Source organism: Piliocolobus tephrosceles, chromosome 19 (assembly GCF_002776525.5).
Source record: "Piliocolobus tephrosceles isolate RC106 chromosome 19, ASM277652v3, whole genome shotgun sequence".
Classification (NCBI taxonomy): Eukaryota; Metazoa; Chordata; class Mammalia; order Primates; family Cercopithecidae; genus Piliocolobus; species Piliocolobus tephrosceles.
In genome coordinates this window covers 39,947,628-39,968,156 of record NC_045452.1, presented here as the reverse complement: position 1 = coordinate 39,968,156, position 20,529 = coordinate 39,947,628, and the positions used below count along the sequence as shown (strand labels likewise).

Here is a 20,529-nt window from a genome sequence, read left to right as displayed (position 1 = left end):
GGCGGAGGGGGGGCGAAAGGAAGGCGGGGCCTCCGTTCTCCGCGGTAGCGGAACCAGGGGTGCATGGGCGGCATCGGCGCGCTGGCAGTGGCGTCCGGAAGCTGTGAGGCCTTTCCCTTTTCGTCCGTTTCCCTTTTCCTTCTGCGATAGGAGAGACTGGGGGAGACTTAGTGTACCCGCTCCAAATTTCGACTGCCCAGGTAGGTGGCCGCGCGGTGGCACTGAGGGCCCCCGGAGCCAGGCGCGCCCTCAGACAGCGGGCACGGGCGGACGCAAGGGCAGCAAGCGCTTCGTGGTGGTATAAAAATGAGACCTTTACTCTGGCAATAGGAATTCACATTTCAAAAGCTGATGATTGTCAAGCCGATTTAAAAAACATTTTTATGAGAATGTAAAAAAGTGTATTTTTTAAACTTGGCCATTTTCTAATACAAAATGTTTCTTTTTAAATAGCCTTTAATTAAGCAAAATGTGTGATTAATTGGTTCTCTTTCAAATGTGCTGGAAGACAAAGCTCGAGGAACACTGTTTCAAGCAAGAGAAAAAGGGGACATATTTTAAATAAAAATGAAAAGATGCAGTAATGCAATGAAAAATAAAAACTGTTTCCTAGATTTAGTTGTACCGAAATACATGACATCACCTGCATGTTGTGACTTTGTCAGTAGTCACAAAGGTAAGTACTACTTTGGGGTCAGAGAGAGCCTGTTGAGATAAAATCTCAAAGCTGCTAGAAACATTTTAAGATGTGGAAAAATAATGATCAACAAAATCATTTACATAAAATTAGTGTTTAGCAGACCTACACATCTGCAAAAAAAAAAAAGTGAGTTTGGAAGCAAAATTTGAACATTTAGCAATAAAATTAAGACTAAATTGCTAGCCAGTAAGAGCTTAGGAAACTTTGGATATCCTTAGTGAGATGGAATAAACAAGATTACCAGAATGATGTTTTAAAACATTAGGACTCCTGGGTTAATTGGTCTATTATAATGATGGAAATGCAGAATAAAAAGGTTGTTTGGGCACCACTTGTCTTAGTCCTTTTGTTAATTTGTCATTTTTACCAGTAAGAGCTTCAATTTGATTTCATAGTTCCATTATGAAGAAATATTTTCTGCAAAGCAAATTACTGTAAATAGGGTAATAGTAATACATTTGGCCATGATTTAAATTCTGCACACATTTCAGAGAGAACAGGTTTACAATGTTAAGTTTTAAGCAAATGCTTATTTCATGCAGTTACAATAAGTTAGGCCACTTTTTAAAACGGCAAATATGTTCGAATTAAATACTTAGCCAAAAAAGGATTCCATTATGCAAGACTGATAATACAATCTCGAATACTGACAGAAATTAACCCTACCACAGCAAATTATAAATTCAAAGCTTAAATTCTTTCATTACACTGAAATTGCCAAAAAAAAACCTTTGCATAAAATAGTCTTCACTGAGAGTTAAGTACTTCATTTTATAGTTATTTGTTGAGGACATAATAGACTCAAGAAATGTAAATAAGGTAAATTTTGAACTGGAAAGTTGTTTAAGCATTTCATTAGAATTCAAAAATCAAACCCCATGCACCTAAAAGTAATAGCAGTTTATTAGGAATTCTTCCCTTCTCACCTGTGCATCAACATACTGGGGATCAGTAGTTTAGATGAAAGTATACTACAAAAGGAGCAAAGGACACAGACTTAGTAGGTTAGAATATTCTGGCTTATGCTAAAAAACAAAAAGCCTTTTTTTAAAACAGACATGCAACCACAAATTTCTCAAGTATTTTGGACACTTGGTTCATCTGTATAACAACAAAAAAAATGCATTTGACTTAAAAAATAGAAAACCCTAGGTTTCTGTAATTTAGTTTTTCAGATTTACACATGCAGATATTTTTAAGTGGGAAAACAACTTACTTTCAACAACTTAATTTTTCCAATAACACATTACTATGTTAAAAAAAAGTGACAGTACATTCATTTAATATGGCAGTTTTAATTTCAACAAATACATATTAACAACAAATTAAATCCTATTGTAAATACACTTGTTATACCACGACCAGATTTTCTAATCCTAGCAGAGGCCACACATGCTGCCATTAAAGTTTGTTGGGATGAGACTGTAATAAGTACTCAAAGTATTCAAGTTCTAATTTTTAAGGTGCTGTAGAGAAACATAAAAAGATTTCACTGTATCTAAAAATATGACTGTTTTGATCTTAAGCTATATATTTTATTTTTATCTGATTAAACTAAGACCTGCCTCTTAATGAGGCACATTTTTGGCATTTCTGTAAATGCTGCTACATAAAAGTAAAAATAAGGATAAGCCGTGATAGTAACATTCGTAGCTTTCATATAAAAATATATATTCCCTGAATTAGTCATATCAAGTAGTCATTCAGTATGAACTGCAATATTATAAACAAAATGACATCAATGGACTTTCTCTAATTGCCTATTTCCAACACTCTACATCAGAACTCAATAATCAACATCTCCAGCTGACATTCCCAGGTCCTCCTAGTTTGTTTTTGACCTTTGGGGATGTGAATTATAGGGACGGGATCTAGGTAGTTTTTGCTTCACTCAGAAGTCAAATAGGCCCATTAGCACTTCCTTTGGAAAAGTGCCTGATTTTTTTCCCTCATGACACCATAGTTGTCATGGTCTGAATTTTTACACTCTAATGGAGAACCCTTAAAATTAGCATCAGGTTGAGATTTTGACATTTCTTTCAAATCTCCAAATCTTTCAAAATCTCCAAATCTTTCAAAACTCCAAGTTCTTCCTAGCCTGTACACTTCCCATTATATTCTTCCTCTAAGGAATCATGTCTTCAAGGCCTTGCTTTCTGGGAAGGAATAGTAGTCTTATAGCAGGCCATTTGTCTTTTCTTTCCACCTCTCCACCTACAGACTGCAATCTATTTCCTCCTCAGAATTCCCTGGAGCACGTGTCTGTACAAGAGCTGACTGGAAGGAACCCACTGGATTATGGCTTTTAGAAAATTCCTCCGAAGATGCCAATAAGGGAGTAATTTTAGAGCTGGGAGCAGAATGTAACTGCCAGTTTACTTGTGGCCCAACTGTTTTCAGATAGCACTTCTACATTCTCATAGTCACTATTGTGCATTTTCTTTCCAAGATCTGAACCCCCTTAAAAAAAGCACTTTTCTATTAATATCTTCTCTTTTTCACTTTCAGAATTTATGGTTGTATCATCCTCTTTATAAACATTCAGTAATTTTTTCTTAGCCGCAGCAGAAGCATTTCGATGGGGCAGTTTTCTGCTACTCTTCCTAATCCAGACATTTTCTGGTCCTGAGATCGTTTCTTTTAGATTACTCATTATCTTTATTTTATTTGCAGCAACAGTAGCACATCTGCGGGGAACTTTCTCAGGTACCATTTTTGCTTTCAGAGTTTCACTAGGCATCTGCACTGCATCCTTCTGATTATGCATACATGGTCTCACTTTTGTATTGGGTTTTCTGTCTCTAGGAACAAATTCTGAAAAATGAGTGAAAGTTCATGTAAATGCAAAAATCTTGTAACACAAGATTTTACTACTGCTAACGTTCCTCAGCAACACTCATTCGGAAACAATAAATTTAAAAGTCATATTGCTAAATGATAAATTTTAAAATGTGATACTAAGGGATCGGCATTGATATAACCTTACATTTGCTTATCTACAACTATAAGGATGTCACTTAAAACAGTAGCAGACTTCTAAGAATGGGGTGAAAAGGTCCTTCAGCATTGGCATCATAAAGCTGCTAATCTAAAAACATATATATGAGCATTTTACATAATTTGAATTACTAAATCTTAATTTCATTGTTCCAGTATTTTCTGACCTAGGTATGTGACACACACGAGATTCAGATTAAAATTCTAAAAAATAACACATATGTAGAGTTGCTTAAGGGAACTAAAAAGTGCAGAGTGCTATGAGAACACAGACTAGAAACCTAACCTAGCCTAAGGGATCAAGGCAGGCTTCCTTTGAGGAAGCATTCAGACAAGAGCTGAAAATTGTGAAGGGATTTGCCAGACAAAAACACTTTGGAGAGTTGAGTCCTTCATTGCAGACAAAGGCAGTTTTTAGAGGGGGCTTGAAATCCCACTGGAGCTGTGCACAGCCACATGATGCCAGACCTACTACTCCGTGCTGACCAAACTTAGGAGGGCTCTGATACGTTTACTGTTACCAGTGTCTCAAAGCCAAATTTTCAGATTTCACAAACAAGTCTAATTACTACTCTTCTAGAACAGAAGTGATACTCCTTTTATGTATCTGAAGTTCACTGGCCTTTGAATTTTAGGTTTTTCTTGCAGCCATGAACAGTCAAACTATCTAAAACTGCCTTCATGGTACACACCAGTCTTGATGGCAGTTTGTTTGTAACACCCTGCCTGAAGTTTCCAGACACTTAGCATTCAAACGGTCAGGCTGTAGATGACTGAAATAACCACAGTTGATATCCTATACCCACACTAGACTTCTGGAGGACTCTACCACATTCTTTTTACTACTAAGTACTAGAAATTGAGAGCTCTTTTAGTCAGGTACTATCAAGTAACACTATTATTCTGTAGCAATGAAACTACCAATGCCAACCTTCTGAACTTCTATGAAGATGTTTGCCCTTCTGTCACTAAGCTGACTAAAGGGCAGATGAGTACAGGTAAAAACTGCTTCTGTGGACTGACACGTTCATACAGCCAGATTAATGAGGTAGTCCTCTGCCCTCACAATGCAAGCACTTCAGATTTTTCCTTAAGTCTATGAAACTGATTTCACATTTCTCTAAGATAAGTGTTCTCCCCAGAATAGGTTAGGATATACCTTATTCAAAGCAACCCCACCACATACACATCAGTTCCTTTTGCCAACTTATGTGATTCACATGCTTTTCCAGTGAAATTCTATTTCTAAGGGCATTATATTTTGTTCAGTGTTTGGTCTCCAGGCATTGTAAATGGCATTTTACCAGAGTAAGACGCTCATCATGGCATTACTCCCATGCAGCATGCCCTTACCTCCTTCAGTTGGGCTCTGTGGGAAGAGAAGTGGCTTAAAGCGTAGTGTGTTTACCACTTCAAAGACACTTTTCTTGGGAATTTTAAAATTATGAACTAGTATCTCCAACAAGTCAACCCTATATCCAAAATGTATCTTTAACACATTAAATCAATGTTAGCAAATGGTAAAATATAAATGTGCTACAAAGAGTAAACAAAAATTTCAAAACATGCCAAATTAATGTGAAATTTGCACTTTTATAGTAGGATGAGAATATACTATTATCAACTAGCTGCACCATTTGCATTTTGAAAAAAATAAAAATAACTGGTTCATTCCCGACAACCTACTCATCCAAACAGTAGCTAAAATTCTATTTCAACTAAAAATTTATTTTTAACAAAATGCTTTAAGTTGCAGAAATTCCATTTTGATGCAAAGTACCTATACTGACAATTTAGGAACCTAGCAAATACTAATTGTAAGACATTTTAATAAATGTTTATTTGTCATCTGGAATAATGGAAAAGTTAAGATTCTGCAGAAAAAAAAACCAAAGTCAGGTTTTTTAAAAATACTTTTTAAGGAAATTTGAACTTCAATAACTATGCCCAAAGGAGGGAGAATTTATTAATTACATTGTACACAGCAACTCTAAATTGATAAAGCTGAATCTGTTAAGTCTTAGACAACAAAACAGGAATTTCATAGAATAAGGATAAAAATCTGAGGGAGACAGAAAAGTGTGGAGAATTTTTTTAAATATATACTTTTAAGTCAGTGTTAATTTTATTACTGAAAACTGAGTCAATTATAAAGTGCTTTATTCTCAAGAAAACTACAGTTTTAGAAATATATATAGGATATTTCAGGGTTAGAAGTCAAATTTGTGTGTTAGAGTACGAGCTTAAGAACTCTGGATGCTGCTGCTCTAACAATACATTTGTGATAATGCCACGTAATACTAAAAAATCAGTAGAATCCCACCAGTCCTAATGTCTCAGATGGTCTTGTTTCAGTCACGTGTTCAGAAAGTCATTGAGTGCTTAAGGACTGTTGTTTTCCTGGAAGTGATTCCCTATTTGGGTATGACAAGAACACATCAGTAGTTTAAACATTTACATCTGTAGTAGCACTCCATAATCATCTACCTGGATGACCACTTTAAATTATAACTCACAGATATGTGTGTATTCTAAGATGGTGTCTGTGGTAAATAGAAACCTGGATACAAACATAACAGTTCTAACTCAACACAATCTCTAGTTCCTAAATTTTAAGGATTAATCATATTCTAATTAGACTTTTTTTAAATTTTTAAGCTACCTTACAGATTCTGCACAATATTTCATCATACAAAACTGTTTTCCTGAATTCAAAGTAAACTGCACATGATTACTACAAAAGCATTACAGAATGTTCACTGGCATTTTTTAAATTGGAGCATTTAAAACAGATTTGAGAATGAGAAAAGAATATCTGACTCAAAATGAAAACATACTAGCCTCTTTCGTAAGCTCCTAGAATCTTGACATGATTGGTTGCTGTGGTTGGTGGATAAAGCAAATCCACATAGTGGGTAAACCCTCTATGTGCAAGTTATAAGCTCCCTCAGGCAAGCCTTTTATCAGAAAAGACTTGAGATATTCTCTCTTGTGTCTGCCCTTCATTGATAAGCAATGAAATGACCCCAAAACTCAGAAAGCAAGTAACATTTATCAATGATCTTCATGCCTCCCAAAGCAGAAGTTTCCAAAAACATCCCATAAGCTGAAGTATCCCAGTGGCTGTAGAATAAAATGGTTTCTGTAACTTGCTGTGTTTTTAAACAGTTCCATTTTCTGGGGGGAGCTGGTAACACTGCAGTATGGCAGTATCAGGTCAAGAGACCGACAGAAATAATTCCATAAACTAGTTCACTAGCTTCTTCATTTTTAGGGTTCAGTTTACTCAATGATGGGTACCACACAACCCTGAATTTTTGTTTTTATTCTGGAACTACAACTAATCTACCTCATCACAATACAGTTTTCTCTCACCCCTAGAAAAACTCTACAAAAGAATTGTGATAGCTATTGCAATTTTTAAAAATCTCATAAAAGCCTTATTTTGAAATATGAATTCAGGGACCTTAACTGCTTAATTTGCTTCTTAGAAGCCATACTTTAAGAGCATTTCACACTAAATGTAGGCAGAATCAGAAGTAAATACTTGTTTTCAATCTACCCTATTACTGTAGTACTGGAAAGACACCAGGCCACAGACAATCCAGTGGCAAACCCCTTTTCCAGCAGGGCTCCTGACTCGCTGGAGTTCCGTTATCTAAGCTCACAGGTAACTCGCAGCCCTCGCACCCTATGTTCTGCCTGCATGAAAAGAAATTACCAGTGGAAAAGAGGTTGGGGAACCACTTGGGACAAGTCTGGAATTAACCAACTAGAATGTATTTGGCTTGGAGTAGTGCTTTTTGTTTTTTAACCCTTTTGCTTAAGATGAAAATGCCAAAAGTATTATACTGTGTTTAGGAATTGACAAAAAATCTATTCATCTAAATGAATTGATTAATTTAGAACATTAACGATCTTATGTGGAGTGGAAAACTAAAGATCTGCTTGACAGGCTCCTGTAATTTTATGATTGGAATTTTGTAGGTGAATATATAGTTGCAGTCCACGGACTGATTTCACACTTAGAAAATTAACTTGAATATATTAAAAATTAAAGATCCCTTTAACTTTTAACCACTGATCAAAAAAGGACGGAGTCTCGCTCTGTTGCCCAGGCTGGAGTACAGTGGCACCACCTTGGCTCGCTGCAAGCTCTGCCTCCCAGGTTCACACCATTCTTCTGCCTCAGCCTCCCGAGTAGCTGGACTACAGGCACCTGCCACCATGCCCGGCTAATTTTTTTTGTATTTTTAGTAGAGACGGGGTTTCACTGTATTTGCCAGGATGGCCTCAATCTCCTGACCTCGTGATCCGCCCGCCTCGGCCTCCCAAAGTGCTGGGATTACAAGTGTGAGCCACCATGTCCGGCCCAAAAAAGGTAATTTTTAAAATGATTTACCTTATAAAACAAAGAGGTAGAGCTGCTGTAGTCCATCTAGGCTCTATATACTGGTCATCTCATTTCAGTTAGGTCAATTGGACTGCCTCTTCTCTTTGGCAGTCTAAAATCTCATTTAAGGGCTTTAATAAATGAAAAAACTTACCTTAAAATTGACATAACTAAAATATGACCAGAAAGTATACCATAGCATTGATAATTAAATTCAAACTATTGGTCTTGCCATACTTGAGAAACAGATGTATAGTCTAGTTATTTACATGTTGCGAAAGATAGAGCCTGCAGATTTGTAGAATCCAAACGATGTGACTCTTCCCCTCCCTCCCTCAAATCTAGAAAAGCAATTCTTGAGCAGACACCAATTTAAAATCTTGATATTTTTCTACCAATTTAACAATATATTAGGATCCAGCTCGGCAGATTATGAAAAGGGTAAAAATCTCTTTCTTTTGAGAATCCCCATGTATCCTTAGGCAACATCTGTGTAATTTAACAGCCTTTAAAACTTAAAATCATAAGAAAAGACAACACAGCCCTTAGTATTACATAGTTTACTTATGAATCCTTAGTATTCACAATTTGAGCTAGGGATTAACATTTGCTAATCTAGTTGGAATCAATTTTTCCTACAATGCTCTATTTTGTCACCTAGTTTTGACAAATTCATTCCTTCTCTTCCCAAATACTAGGATAATAGACAGTCTCAAACTGTTAAGTTGCAAATTTCTTAGGGTTTCTGCTTTATTATTTCCTTGATATCCATGGCAGAAGTTCAGAGGTATAACTTCAACATTAACAGGTGAAAAGTTCTACAATGACTTGTTGCACTCCATCACATTAGAATAATTGAACTATTATTTCCATACAACATCAGAAAACTACAGTATTTGGTGACAACTGCAAGATACCTGATAAATATATCAACTTACTATTCATGAAAAAGAATGGAGCTGGTTATTTCAGCTATAAAAGGGCAAAGCAAAAAGACCATTTTCTAGCCATTTAAAAGTTACTCAAAAAATTGATACAATGGAGTGGAAAGGAAAACAAAAAAGATTGTAAGCACCTTTAACGATGTTCTTGCATTCTACTGATACACAAACTTCTGGGGTTTCAGTTGGCACAATCAAGTTCAACTTGTACTGACAGAAAATACTAAAATTCTTCCTATTTAGTTTTTAATATCAAACAGGGAGGTTAGTAAATTGTTTTCTGATTCTTCTACAAAAACAAAACTCTAGAAGACAGAAGGAATGTAGTATGCACCTCTTATTATTCTAATATTTTTTACTTACGAGGTCATAATGAGTGCAAAGGGCTTAGTGATGCATCTTATTCTTTACTTTTGGACAGTAACACCCTCAGATGGTATTTTTATTGGTTTATTTTATATCCTCCTTTTCCATTTGCCCTTCTGTTTTGAAGTGCTTTTTCTTAAATCTTAAGTTCTTTGCCTTCATTTTCTTATAAACCCAATTTCCTCTTTAGGTGCAACTCTACTATTTGAAAGGAACCTTTCAATTTACAAGCTGTGAGTAACTGCTATATCATTCTTTCCAAGGATTAATAAACTGAGAAATGATTTAATCAGATATTTGCCACTTACAAAAAGGGAGGCCGACCTTAGGAATTACTTGAATATGGGATAAACTTTTCCTTTTATTCGTAAGTTACTTCACATTGTTAAGTATACCATTTTAAATAAGGAGGACACAAAAAAAGAAAGCTTTGTTAACACTCATCTATCTTGTGAATGTTTGAAATCATTTTTCCTTTATATGCTTGGTAAAGTGAGTCTTTCCAAGAAAGCAAAAATCAAATCTGAGTACCTCAAAGCCTTTAAAACCATAAATGAATAAAACCATAGGACTTTGGACATACACAACCAAAGTAGTTTTTGTTTTTGTTTTTCGCATACACCATTAGTTGAACTTCAAGTGCAGTGGAAAAGTACAGCACTTATTTCTGGATCAGTTCACAGTCAAATTATAACCCTTTATCTTTTTCTCAAGAATACTACAAACTGACCCTAAATAATAAAGTACACCTGTGCATTAAATCCCTGGGCATTTTGCATAACGTAGAAAAAAAGCCAAACATGTTCTAGTGCTCAATGTAAACATTTTTAACTATTGATGATTTATTTTCCTTAAAGGTACTTAGGAGTGTGTGTGTCACATATTCAAAGTTAACCTTAGGAATAGCACCATAACCAAAAAAACCCATAAAAATTATTTTCTCCATTATCTTTTAGTTTTATTTCATAACTTGAGAAGCTACCATTGTCAGCTATGCTTTTAAAGACATCAGGTTCATTCTTGCTTCTGATGAAACCAAATCTGATTAAAAACCAAAATACCAGTTCTGTATGCAAGGGTCTAACTATTTTGGACTGAAAGAAAAAACAGTAATTGGATGACCAGTCAATGACCAATAATTAATGCAGTCCAAAGAATGAGAACAGTTCTATTAATGAAACCTAAACTGTCAAAATATCGTTTTACCAAAAGAATGTATGTACTTATTAATGTATTCCATATTTATTTATGGATTTTTTTGGTACCTTTTTGCAAATGATGGTAAACATGGAGTTATAAACCTGAGAACAGATTATAAAACAGAGAAGGTTAAGAAGAGTTTAAATAAATTAATGGATTTGACATCTATCGCCAGCTCTTAAAATTAGGGAAGTAAAAGGCATCCCATTAGTCCTTTCAGTCTTAGTCAAGGATAATTACCATGAATCAATCTGTTTACTATATACTTAACACAAGCTCTGAGAAGAAAAGCATCATAGTTCTGAAATGGTGATAGCTCTCTAAGCCACAAATGAGAGGTAGGTTTCCCACCTATCTCAGTTGATAATATCCAAATACATCCTTCTCCATGCATCAGAGTAGAAAGAAAATGTACCTCCTACTATGTTAAGTGGAATAGATAACTACAAATAGGAACACTTCAGAACATTCTCTAACATTAATACCAGTCTGATGCTTCGTCTTATCTGCCACTTCAAAGATACACAGGAGAAAAGGTTAATTTTGTCTGAAACCAAACACAATTAGGGCTAATAAATAACACTGTCTAACATTGATACCAGTCTGATGCTTCACCTTACCTGCCATTTCAAAGATACACAGGAGAAAAGGGTTAATTTTGTCTGAAACTAAACACAACTAGGGCTAATAAATAACTTACAGGTGGGGTACTGTAACATATCCCTTACCCACTAAATATGTAAACCATTTGAATCAAGTCCATCTTCAGGCACAGACAAGTTAGGAGTGGCCACCTACACTGGAGTAGCATAACCTATCAAGTATTTGGTTAGAAAATAAGTGTACTATTTGTGTGATAAAGTTTCACTTTAAATGGATTATAAAATTATTTTCCCACGAAACATTTCTTACATTTGGACTAGAAGTCACTAATAAAGACATACTTAGTTGCCCCAGCAAAGAATGCTTAGGATTGCACATGGAAGCAGTAAACTAAAACAAAGAGATGCAAAATGACATTTAACTATTTTCCTATATAGGTAAGATTTGCAATTGTACTCTTTAACAAAACTCAACTCTACAATGCAATACAGATGGGGGAAACCTACATATTAATATTCTTTTAGCCCTGTACACTCTATTAAAGAACACACTTCTAAATCTAAGGCACACAAATTCCTCTATTTCACAGAGTAAGATTATGGAAGAGCAAGATTTTGGTTAAATCCCTTACAATGGAAACCAGGAGATCTTGGACAGAAGACAAATTATATACCATTTTGTTAGTGCACAATTTAAAAGAAAATGCTATGACTATGCTCTGATCTTAGAGGTTTAAAACATGCACTCAAATCATTAAAAATAATTTACTAGCACTTTATAAATTCAAGTTTATAACATAAAAGTGATCACGTTTTCCTTAAAAAGAAAAAAACCCAACAGCACTTGGAAAGAAAATTAGAAACCATTTCAATGAAAATGACCAGATCTGGTATAATGCATTCTACTCAAGTAGCCAGGGAAAGAAAAAAAAAGTGGTAGGTACCTTGCCTACTAATCATGGTTACACCTCCCATGATTATAGTGTCAGTATGCATGTATTTATGAAGAATCTGTAAACATATTGTGAAATTTGTTATAACTACTAAGAACAGGGGTTAGAAACTACTGCCTCTTTGACAAATTCAGAAAATAACTGCATGACACTTGCTGCCATGAAAGTAATGCTCATTGGTTTTGATAACCAGGATGTCTAGTGTTTAACATATTTCAAACTCTTGCTATATGTAGTCAAATACTGTCAAAATAGATCTGCCCCCAAAATGAAGCATATTTTGGCACCTGTGCTGAATGCTGCTACAAAGACCAGCAAGTGCAAATAAAAATAACAGTCATGATTTAGTCACATTCATAACTTTTCATAGAAAAATATAAATATATTCCCTGAATCGTAAGACAAAAAAATAATTTTAACAGCCAGCTTTCACCATAAATTCCAGTCCATTTCCTCTTAAATGAACTGGCTTTCCCTCAAGGTCATAAGGTGCAACCATTGAAATCTAACACATTTTCTAAGCTTCTATCATCATCCCCATCATGGTATCTCACAGTCCTTCTACCCTGATTTCTCGTTTTTATTTTTGAACGTCGAAGAACTCTTTTAGATTTTGCATAGTCCAAATCCTCCCAGTCATTATCATCCACACTTAACCTAGGGCGTTTGCTTTGTCTCTGACGTCTCACAGTTTTAGATATGTTAGCTGTAAAAGTTTTACCTTTTCTAACTACTTTTGCTTTTCCTTTCATTTTCCTCCTTTTGGTTTTTGTATTATTGGTACAGTCAATATCTGATTCAGTTACAGATCCCAAATCTGATGATTTGGAACTAGTATCAGGTCTACACTTTGAATTCCCAGTTGTTTCAGAGAGTTTCACATTTTCCAATTCAGGATGCGATCTTTTCCTTTTTACTTCCTTCTCTGCTGCTTCCTGTGAATCATGAATCACTTTTGTCTTACTGAAAGGAGCCTTTCCATAGGTCCTAAGTCTTCTGCCATTCCACCTGCGCAGCCCATAATTCAGTTCCACTTCAAAATTATTCTCTGCAGTAGCTTTTTGTGCCAAAGTTGACTCTGAAGAAAATGTCCTATCAGTCTCACTCCCTGGAATATGACTTTTTGAATCTTCTCCTGAAGATGCTACAGAGGAACATTTTCTTTTAGAAGGTGCATCTATTTTGTGAATATTGGTATGCCTGTGCTTCTGTTCTGAATTCAATGTATCTTCAGAGTCTGAGTCTCCATTTAGAGCCTGACTAAGCACTTTTGTACTACCTTCGGAGTCAGGATCAGGTGGCTTGCCTTCACAGGCATACTGTTCACTTGGCACTTCATAATGTACACTTCCTTCACAATCACTCAATTTCTTCTTAGCTGTAGTACAAGCAAGATGGACAGGTTTTTTCCTTCCATTTTTGCTTCTAGTTTGCACATTTTCTAAACTGACATCTTCTACATCACTCATGAGCTTAATCTTATTGGCAGCCGTAGCTGCACATCTTCGAGTAATCCTTAGGAGACCTGTTCTGGCTTTTGATGATTTCTTAGCCACCTGTAAACTACTGTCTGAGTCACTGGAACAGACCCTTTTCCTGGAAATTTTTCTGCTTTGTCCACTGTCTTGTGATGTAGAATCTAAAAGTTAAAGAGTAGATTTCTGTTAATCTTTTGTAAGTAATTAAGTCTAAAGGAATTATATGTTCAATATTAAAAAGAAGTTCAGAATTCATATTAATTTGAAGGGGGTATCGCAGTGAATGGAATGGTACACACTTCTTAGTATAGTCGTATGTTGCTCAACAGCAAGGATACATTCTGAGAAATGCATCGTCAGGCTATTTCGTCTTAAGCAAACATCAGAGTGTGCTTACACAAACCTTATGGTACAGCCTACTACACACCTAGGTTATATGGTATAGCCTGTTACTCCTAGGCTATAAACCTGTACGACATGCTACTGTTCTGAATGCTGCAGGCAGCTGTTACACAATGGAAAGTATGTGTGTATGTATCCAAACAGAAAAGGTAATGCACTACACTAGGACTAGAGGACAGCTATAATGCCTTCACCAAGCAACAGAAATTTTTCACCTTCCTTACAACCTTATGAGACCACCACTGTTATGCAGCACATGACTGTACTTTAAAGCAGTAAATTTTTCATCCTCAGCACCATTCAAATTCAACACATTCTCATCAGTAACATCCCATGATCTTGACACTATAATATTAACATGAATACAACTAAACTCTGTTTGCCATAGCACTAGCATTTGCAAACTAATCACTTAACACTTAGCCTCTCTGAACCTCCCCGTAACTCTCCAAGCTCCAATCACACAAATACTTTTCATCTTAGTTTTAGCTGTTCTCTGCTCTATAGTATTTTTTTATCAATCCCCATGTACCAGGAGTAAAATCTGAATTCAGCAAGTTATTTCACCACTTTGTGCTCCAGTTACTACCTGTAAAATGAAAGCTAGTACCTACTTCATAAAAGAAATGTAGACTAAACTGCTTATTAATGGAAAGCATTTAGAAAAACTTCCTAATAGAAACAGCTCAGGAACTGTCTTATTTGCTATTACTAACATCCCTTTTAAATAGTCCTACCCTTTTTGTCTACTGCTTAAGCTATCAACACCACAGATTATAAATGTGCCCCTCTCTGCTTTATTCAAGCCCAGCTCTAATATAATGTATCCCCATCATCAATACAAGAAGTGAAATCTTTAACAGACATAGTTCTTAAGGCCAAGATTGCCTGTTAGGTGAATAAAACTATACTCAATAAAAAGTTACGCATGCATGTAAGAATATAAAGGATGAACAGAAAAGGCTAACACAGAATGCATGGGAGGGAAAGAAACAGCAAAGAGAAAAAAGTTTCAAGGGAAAATTTTTCAGGGGGGAAAAAAAATCCGTGTGTGAGAGGAGTAAAAGGATGATGAGAGTAAATCAGTGAACAAAGATACGTGTTTTGAATTACCTTTCATAAAATTATTTGGTTTTTCTTTTTTGTCATCATCTGAATCTAAATCAGTTTCAGTTCCATGATCTGAGGAACACTGGGACAGAGCAATAGGATCACAGTTCAGATTTCCTGAAATTGGGTTCATTTCCATTTTATGACATTTTCCATCTTCTCTATCTTGCTCCTCAGATTCAGAATCTTCTGAATCACTCAAAATCTTTGCTTTTTTAAAGAAACTCGCATTCTTGTGAAATGTATTGTATTTCCTACCACCAGATCTTCCTGGTTCAGAATCTGCTTCCTCTGAGATGCTCTCTGCCTTAAGTTTCTGCACAGACGTTGATGGGCCAGCAGTTCTGTTACATGCATGATCTGAATCATGACTTTTAGAGTCTTCCTCAGAAGACTCTATTTTAAGAAATTTCGTTTTTGAGGGTGCTAGAGTATGGGACTTGTAACCATTAGCATGCCAATTTTTCCGGGCTACCCGCAAATCACTTTCTGACTCTGAATCTCTGTTTTCAGATTCAACGTTACTCTGGACAGTGTGAGAATTGAACACTGGTAATGGTTGATTTTCATCTTTTAGCTCCTCTTCTTCAATTTCGGACTTTAAGCTCTGTTCATCTTCAGAATTATGTAGTAACTTTCTTCTAGCTACAGCAGAAGCATTGCGGTGAGGCAGCTTCCGACCAGAACAGACACTTTCAGAGCTAGAATTCTCTTCTACATCACTCATTAGCTTTATCTTATTGGCAGCCACAGCAGCACACTTCCGTAAGACTTTTCGGTTATTTCCAGCTCTGGCTTTTAGAATTTTACCAGTCTCCAATGAATTGTTATCAGAATCACTTAAATAGACTCTCTTTCGAATGGCTTTTCTGCCACATCCATTTTCTAATGAAACAGGACCTAGAAATAAGGTTAACAATAAGATTAAAAAGATTTTCCTTATTTCAACATTTTTAAATGACTATCATATTTTAATGATTTTCTTCACTTTTGGGAGAAGCAGGGAGGAGACAAAGTTTCGCTCTTGTTGCCCAGGCTGGAGTGCAACGGTGTGATTTTGGCTCACTGCAACCTCTGCCTCCCGGGTGCAAATCCTACCTCAGCCTCCCGAGTAGCTGGGATTACAGGCACCAGTCACCATGCCTGGCTAATTTTTTGTATTTTTACTAGAGACACGGTTTCATCATGGTGGCCAGGCCAGGCTGGTCTCAAACTCCTGACCTCAGGTGATCCGCCCACCTCGGCCTCCCAAAGTGCTGGGATTACAGGCGTTGAGCCACCACACCCAGCCTTTTCTTCACTTTTTAATGCCAAAATTCATTTCCTTCCTAAATCTAAAGAACATAAAGGACATTAACTTAATCTTATGTAGATGCATTAAATCAAGAATCTATTCAATTTATAACTTTTGGATTCTTTTGATATACATCCCACAAAAGTATTACTGAGTCTCTTACCAGTTTTTCTTTGAGCAGCTCTAGTTCTGGTTACCCTGAGATTGCTGCTTCTAGATAGCCCACTACGTGAGGAGGATTCACGAGCTCTTGAACTCTCTTTGCTTTCCTCAGAACTACTGGAAGCTGACGATGACAAAGAGGTAGCTAAAGAATCTTCCATTTCACTTTCTAGGAAAAATGAAGTGTAAATAGTTACATATATTCTGCTGTCTTTACACACATAAGCAAGCAATTCATGACATTACTCTGAACATTACGTAACATTACTACAAAAGCAGATTCCTAAAATGCTTAGAATGTATTTTTTAAAAACCATTCCCCAAAAAAAGCTGATGAAATTTGGAGTATTAAAAGGTACATAATCAGCATTCCAAATAGTTTTTGCTTCTATTTCTAAAAATAACAGATTAATCCTAGCGTAGATTTACAAAATATAGTTTTATGTATTTTATAAACAGACTTCCAATTAAAAATTTAATTAGCTGCAGGCCAGGCACGGTGACTCACTCCAGTAATCCTAGCATTTTGGGAGGCTGAGGTGGGTGGATCACTTGAGGCCAGGAGTTCGAGACTAGCCTGGCCAAATAGTGAAACCCCATCTCTACTAAAAATACAAAATTAGCCAGGCATGGTGGCAGGAGCCTGAAATCCCAGCTACTTGGGAGGCTGAGGCAGAAGAATCACTTGAACCCGGGAGGCGAAGGTTGCAGTGAGCCAAGATCATGCCACTGCACTCCAGCCTGGGTGACAGAAAGAGACTCTGTCTCAAAAATAAATTAATTGACTCCGCATGTACTTCCTTCTGTGATATCAGACAGGCATTTCATATAAAAAAGTCACCATCATTTCAAGTCCAGCATTTCAGAAGACATAGTTTGCATGTCTCACCATCCTTTTACCCCTTCCTAATAGCATAGTAAGGTCATTTCCGTAAGCTACACGAGAGAGAGAGTGTGAGACAGAAGAAAAGAAAACTAGCTGTGATACAAAAATACCAGACACCAAATTGTGGTTCATCCTTTGAACTTGTTCTGCTGTTTGCCCACCTCAGCTACTCCTGTCAACTCTACCATCTATCACCTTGACTCCCTGTTTTCAGGCTCTTCCCCTCCCCCTGCACATCACTGCCAAACTTAATCTTCCTGAAACAATGTGACTCTCTCACTCAATAAGGAACCCATTCCAAACTCTTCTGCAAGGCTTGAAAGTCACTAAACTGTGACTGTACTCTACCTGTTTGATCCTATTGTTTGTAACATTCCCCAAAATGCAGTCTTTTCATATGCACAAAATGCATCCTTCTTTCCTTCAGTGCATATTCTCATAGTTGCTACTAGGATGTAATGTGTCTGCTTATCCCTAGTGCCATTTTCGATTACTCCAGCATACTCTGATTGGACATTCCATGCTATGAATGTATCCCTTAAAACAATGTACAGTTCTAATGTGACACACATGAACTTGCTTGTCTTTCTCCACATTTTATCACAGTCCACTTCCATTCCAAACTTTTATCTGTATATTTTTCAATGCTGCCATTACTATTTATTGAAATACTAGGTAATAGAAGACGTGCATAAATGATTCAATTATAATAGTAAATAGTATGCTATTGTCATGTGTTGGCAAAACCACTCAGAGCAATACCGAAATAGATACACACCACAGCCTCATTTGTACCATGTTAACAAAGGGTTAGCATCAGCTACAGTTACACTACCGGATGGCAACAACATGAACAGTTTAGAATTTACTAGGTCATCAGCTTTGAACTTACAAGATTATCAGTACTTCTTAATTTTTAAATTAAGAAGATACAAAAACTTCAAATGCTGCACACCAAGTGTGAAGAATCAATGTATCACATAATTGAAAATTCAGTATAAATGTACCATTTACAAAGCACTGGCACTTATGGAACATAATCGAATTGTTCCATGTTTATTATGTTTATCTCTTCCATTAAACTGTAAGTTCTTTCAGTGTGGAGGCCACTTGGGTGCTCGCCAACGAAATAACAAAATATTCCACTTCTCACCAGATAACGTAGAACCATTTGTTACAGGTCTATTTCTTCTCCTTCTTTCTGATGATTCTGCTGAATCTGAAGAGTCACCAGAAGTAACACCTGAAGAAATACCAGCACTTGTCTTGTGGGTTCCAAGATAAGCTGTCCTACTTGAGGTAGACTGGGTAGGAGAACCTACCAACTCAGGAATTATTTTTGTCTGAGATTTTAACCTCTTCTGCTTGAGGTTTCTGGTCAAACATATGAACAAAGGAAACAGTATTTAACAAAATATAAAGATAACTAGTTCACAGAGAATGACTAAATAGAAGTGTATCGTATTTGTTAAACTGAGGAATTTTATGATCAAAACATTAAAATATTCACTATTAACATTTTATTCTGGAACTGATTATTAGTAGTATTTCCTAACTCTATATTTAACACACTGTTATTCAAATTTGGAGTAATGAACAAATGTTCCAAGTAAGAGTTACAGAAAATTATTTGAATACCTTACGTTCTTTGGATTAAATGCTAAGAGGAATCAACATTTATGTAATATAGGCATTCATTCATACTACCAATTTAAGCCTCAATAGAACCCAACTTTCTCCTCTCTTATTTATATGTCCCTAAAGACAGAATAAGGTTAAGAGGAGAAATCAACACAACCTAAACAGGAAAAGTTAAAAAAAGGAATCAGAACAAAATGATTTTTGTCCCAAGACCAGACTATTTACATCTAACTGCACCCATCCACCATGGTTGGCCCCTAGGCCAGGAATTACGGGAAAAGAGAGTAGAAGTTTAAGGCATGTGAGAAATCTGGGTGAATGAATATTGAGATAATCCTATTTTCCTTTAAAACAATAAGAAATGGCTGAAAACGCCTGTAATCCCAGCACTTTAGAAGGCCAAGGCAGGTGGATCAATTGAAGCCAGAGTTCAAACACTAGCCTGGGCAACATAGCATGACCCCATGCCTACAAAAAATTTAAAAATTAGCTGGGCGTAGTTGTGTACACCTACAACTATAGCTACTCAAGAGACCTGTATTAGCCCAGGAGCTTGACATTACGACGAACTATGATCACACCGTGCACTCCAGCCTGGACAACAGAGACAGACCCTGCTTCTTAAAACAAAAGCAAAACAGCCTTTTAAGTGGTATCTAGACATTGAAGCTTAAAGTTAATCACAATTCTTTAAAGAAATAATTGTCTGTATAAAAAAACTCAAGCCTGTAATATCAAAAATTTTAAATGCCATTAATCATCAAGGGAGAGAACAAAAGTAAATATAAGGGCCGGGCACAGTGGCTTACGCAGGTAATCCCAGCACTCTGGAAGCCCGAGGCGGGTGGGTCATCTGAGGTCAGGAGTTCGAGACAAGCCTGGCCAACATGGTGAAACCCTATCTCTACTGAAAATACAAAAACTCAGCTGGGCGTGGTGACAGGTGCCTGTAATCCCAGCTACTCTGGAGGCTGAGGCAGGAGAAATGCTTGAACCCGGGAGGTACAGGTTGCAGTGAACCGAGATCGCACCACTACACTCCAGCCTGGGCAACAAGAGCAAAACTCCCATCTCAAAAGAAAAAAAGAAAAAAGAAAAAGTGTGATCTGATACTACCACTACCTAGGAGAGAGATGGAAGGAAGCTATACTACAGCCAAGTTCCTATATGTATGTAATAAAAGTAGTATTAATATAAAGTCGATTGTTTGCAATAGATTGAGATGCATAGTGTCGTCCCTAGAGCAACCACAAAGAAATCCCATCAAGGGGATATACTGCACATTGAAAATATAAATGGAAACAAACTAAACATTGCACAACTCAATTTTTATACTGCAACAATGTAAAGTACCTATAAATGTGATATTAATCTTAACTACCTAGTCAAAGAATAGAGAATGTA

At 36.4% G+C, this 20,529-nt stretch overlaps 1 protein-coding gene and 1 long non-coding RNA gene across 4 annotated transcripts in view; one reads left to right on the top strand and one right to left on the bottom strand.

Annotated features, from left to right (window-relative positions):
• Nucleotides 1–54: 54 nt before the first annotated feature.
• Nucleotides 55–20,003, top strand: LOC111526123. Of its 2 annotated transcripts, none has more exons than XR_002726266.2 (3): nucleotides 55–200; nucleotides 9,588–9,630; nucleotides 18,665–20,003. It is a non-coding gene; the product is annotated as an uncharacterized LOC111526123 (long non-coding RNA). The 2 variants fall into 2 exon arrangements; XR_002726267.2 differs by lacking the exon at nucleotides 55–200 and adding an exon at nucleotides 8,028–8,078.
• The window catches only part of BRWD1 (bromodomain and WD repeat domain containing 1), a 124,338-nt gene continuing 112,444 nt past the window's right edge, over nucleotides 8,636–20,529 (bottom strand). The window contains exons 38-41 of one of the 2 annotated variants that reach the window (XM_023191687.2): nucleotides 18,638–18,858; nucleotides 16,600–16,767; nucleotides 15,146–16,042; nucleotides 8,636–13,791 (exon numbers count right to left, since the gene is read on the bottom strand). In XM_023191687.2, coding sequence (XP_023047455.1) covers nucleotides 12,635–13,791; nucleotides 15,146–16,042; nucleotides 16,600–16,767; nucleotides 18,638–18,858 — 2,443 coding nt within the window. In that variant the 3' untranslated portion in view covers nucleotides 8,636–12,634. Of the gene's footprint in view, nucleotides 13,792–15,145; nucleotides 16,043–16,599; nucleotides 16,768–18,637; nucleotides 18,859–20,529 lie in introns of those variants that run through there. The other variant, XR_003309752.2, reaches the window with a different exon arrangement.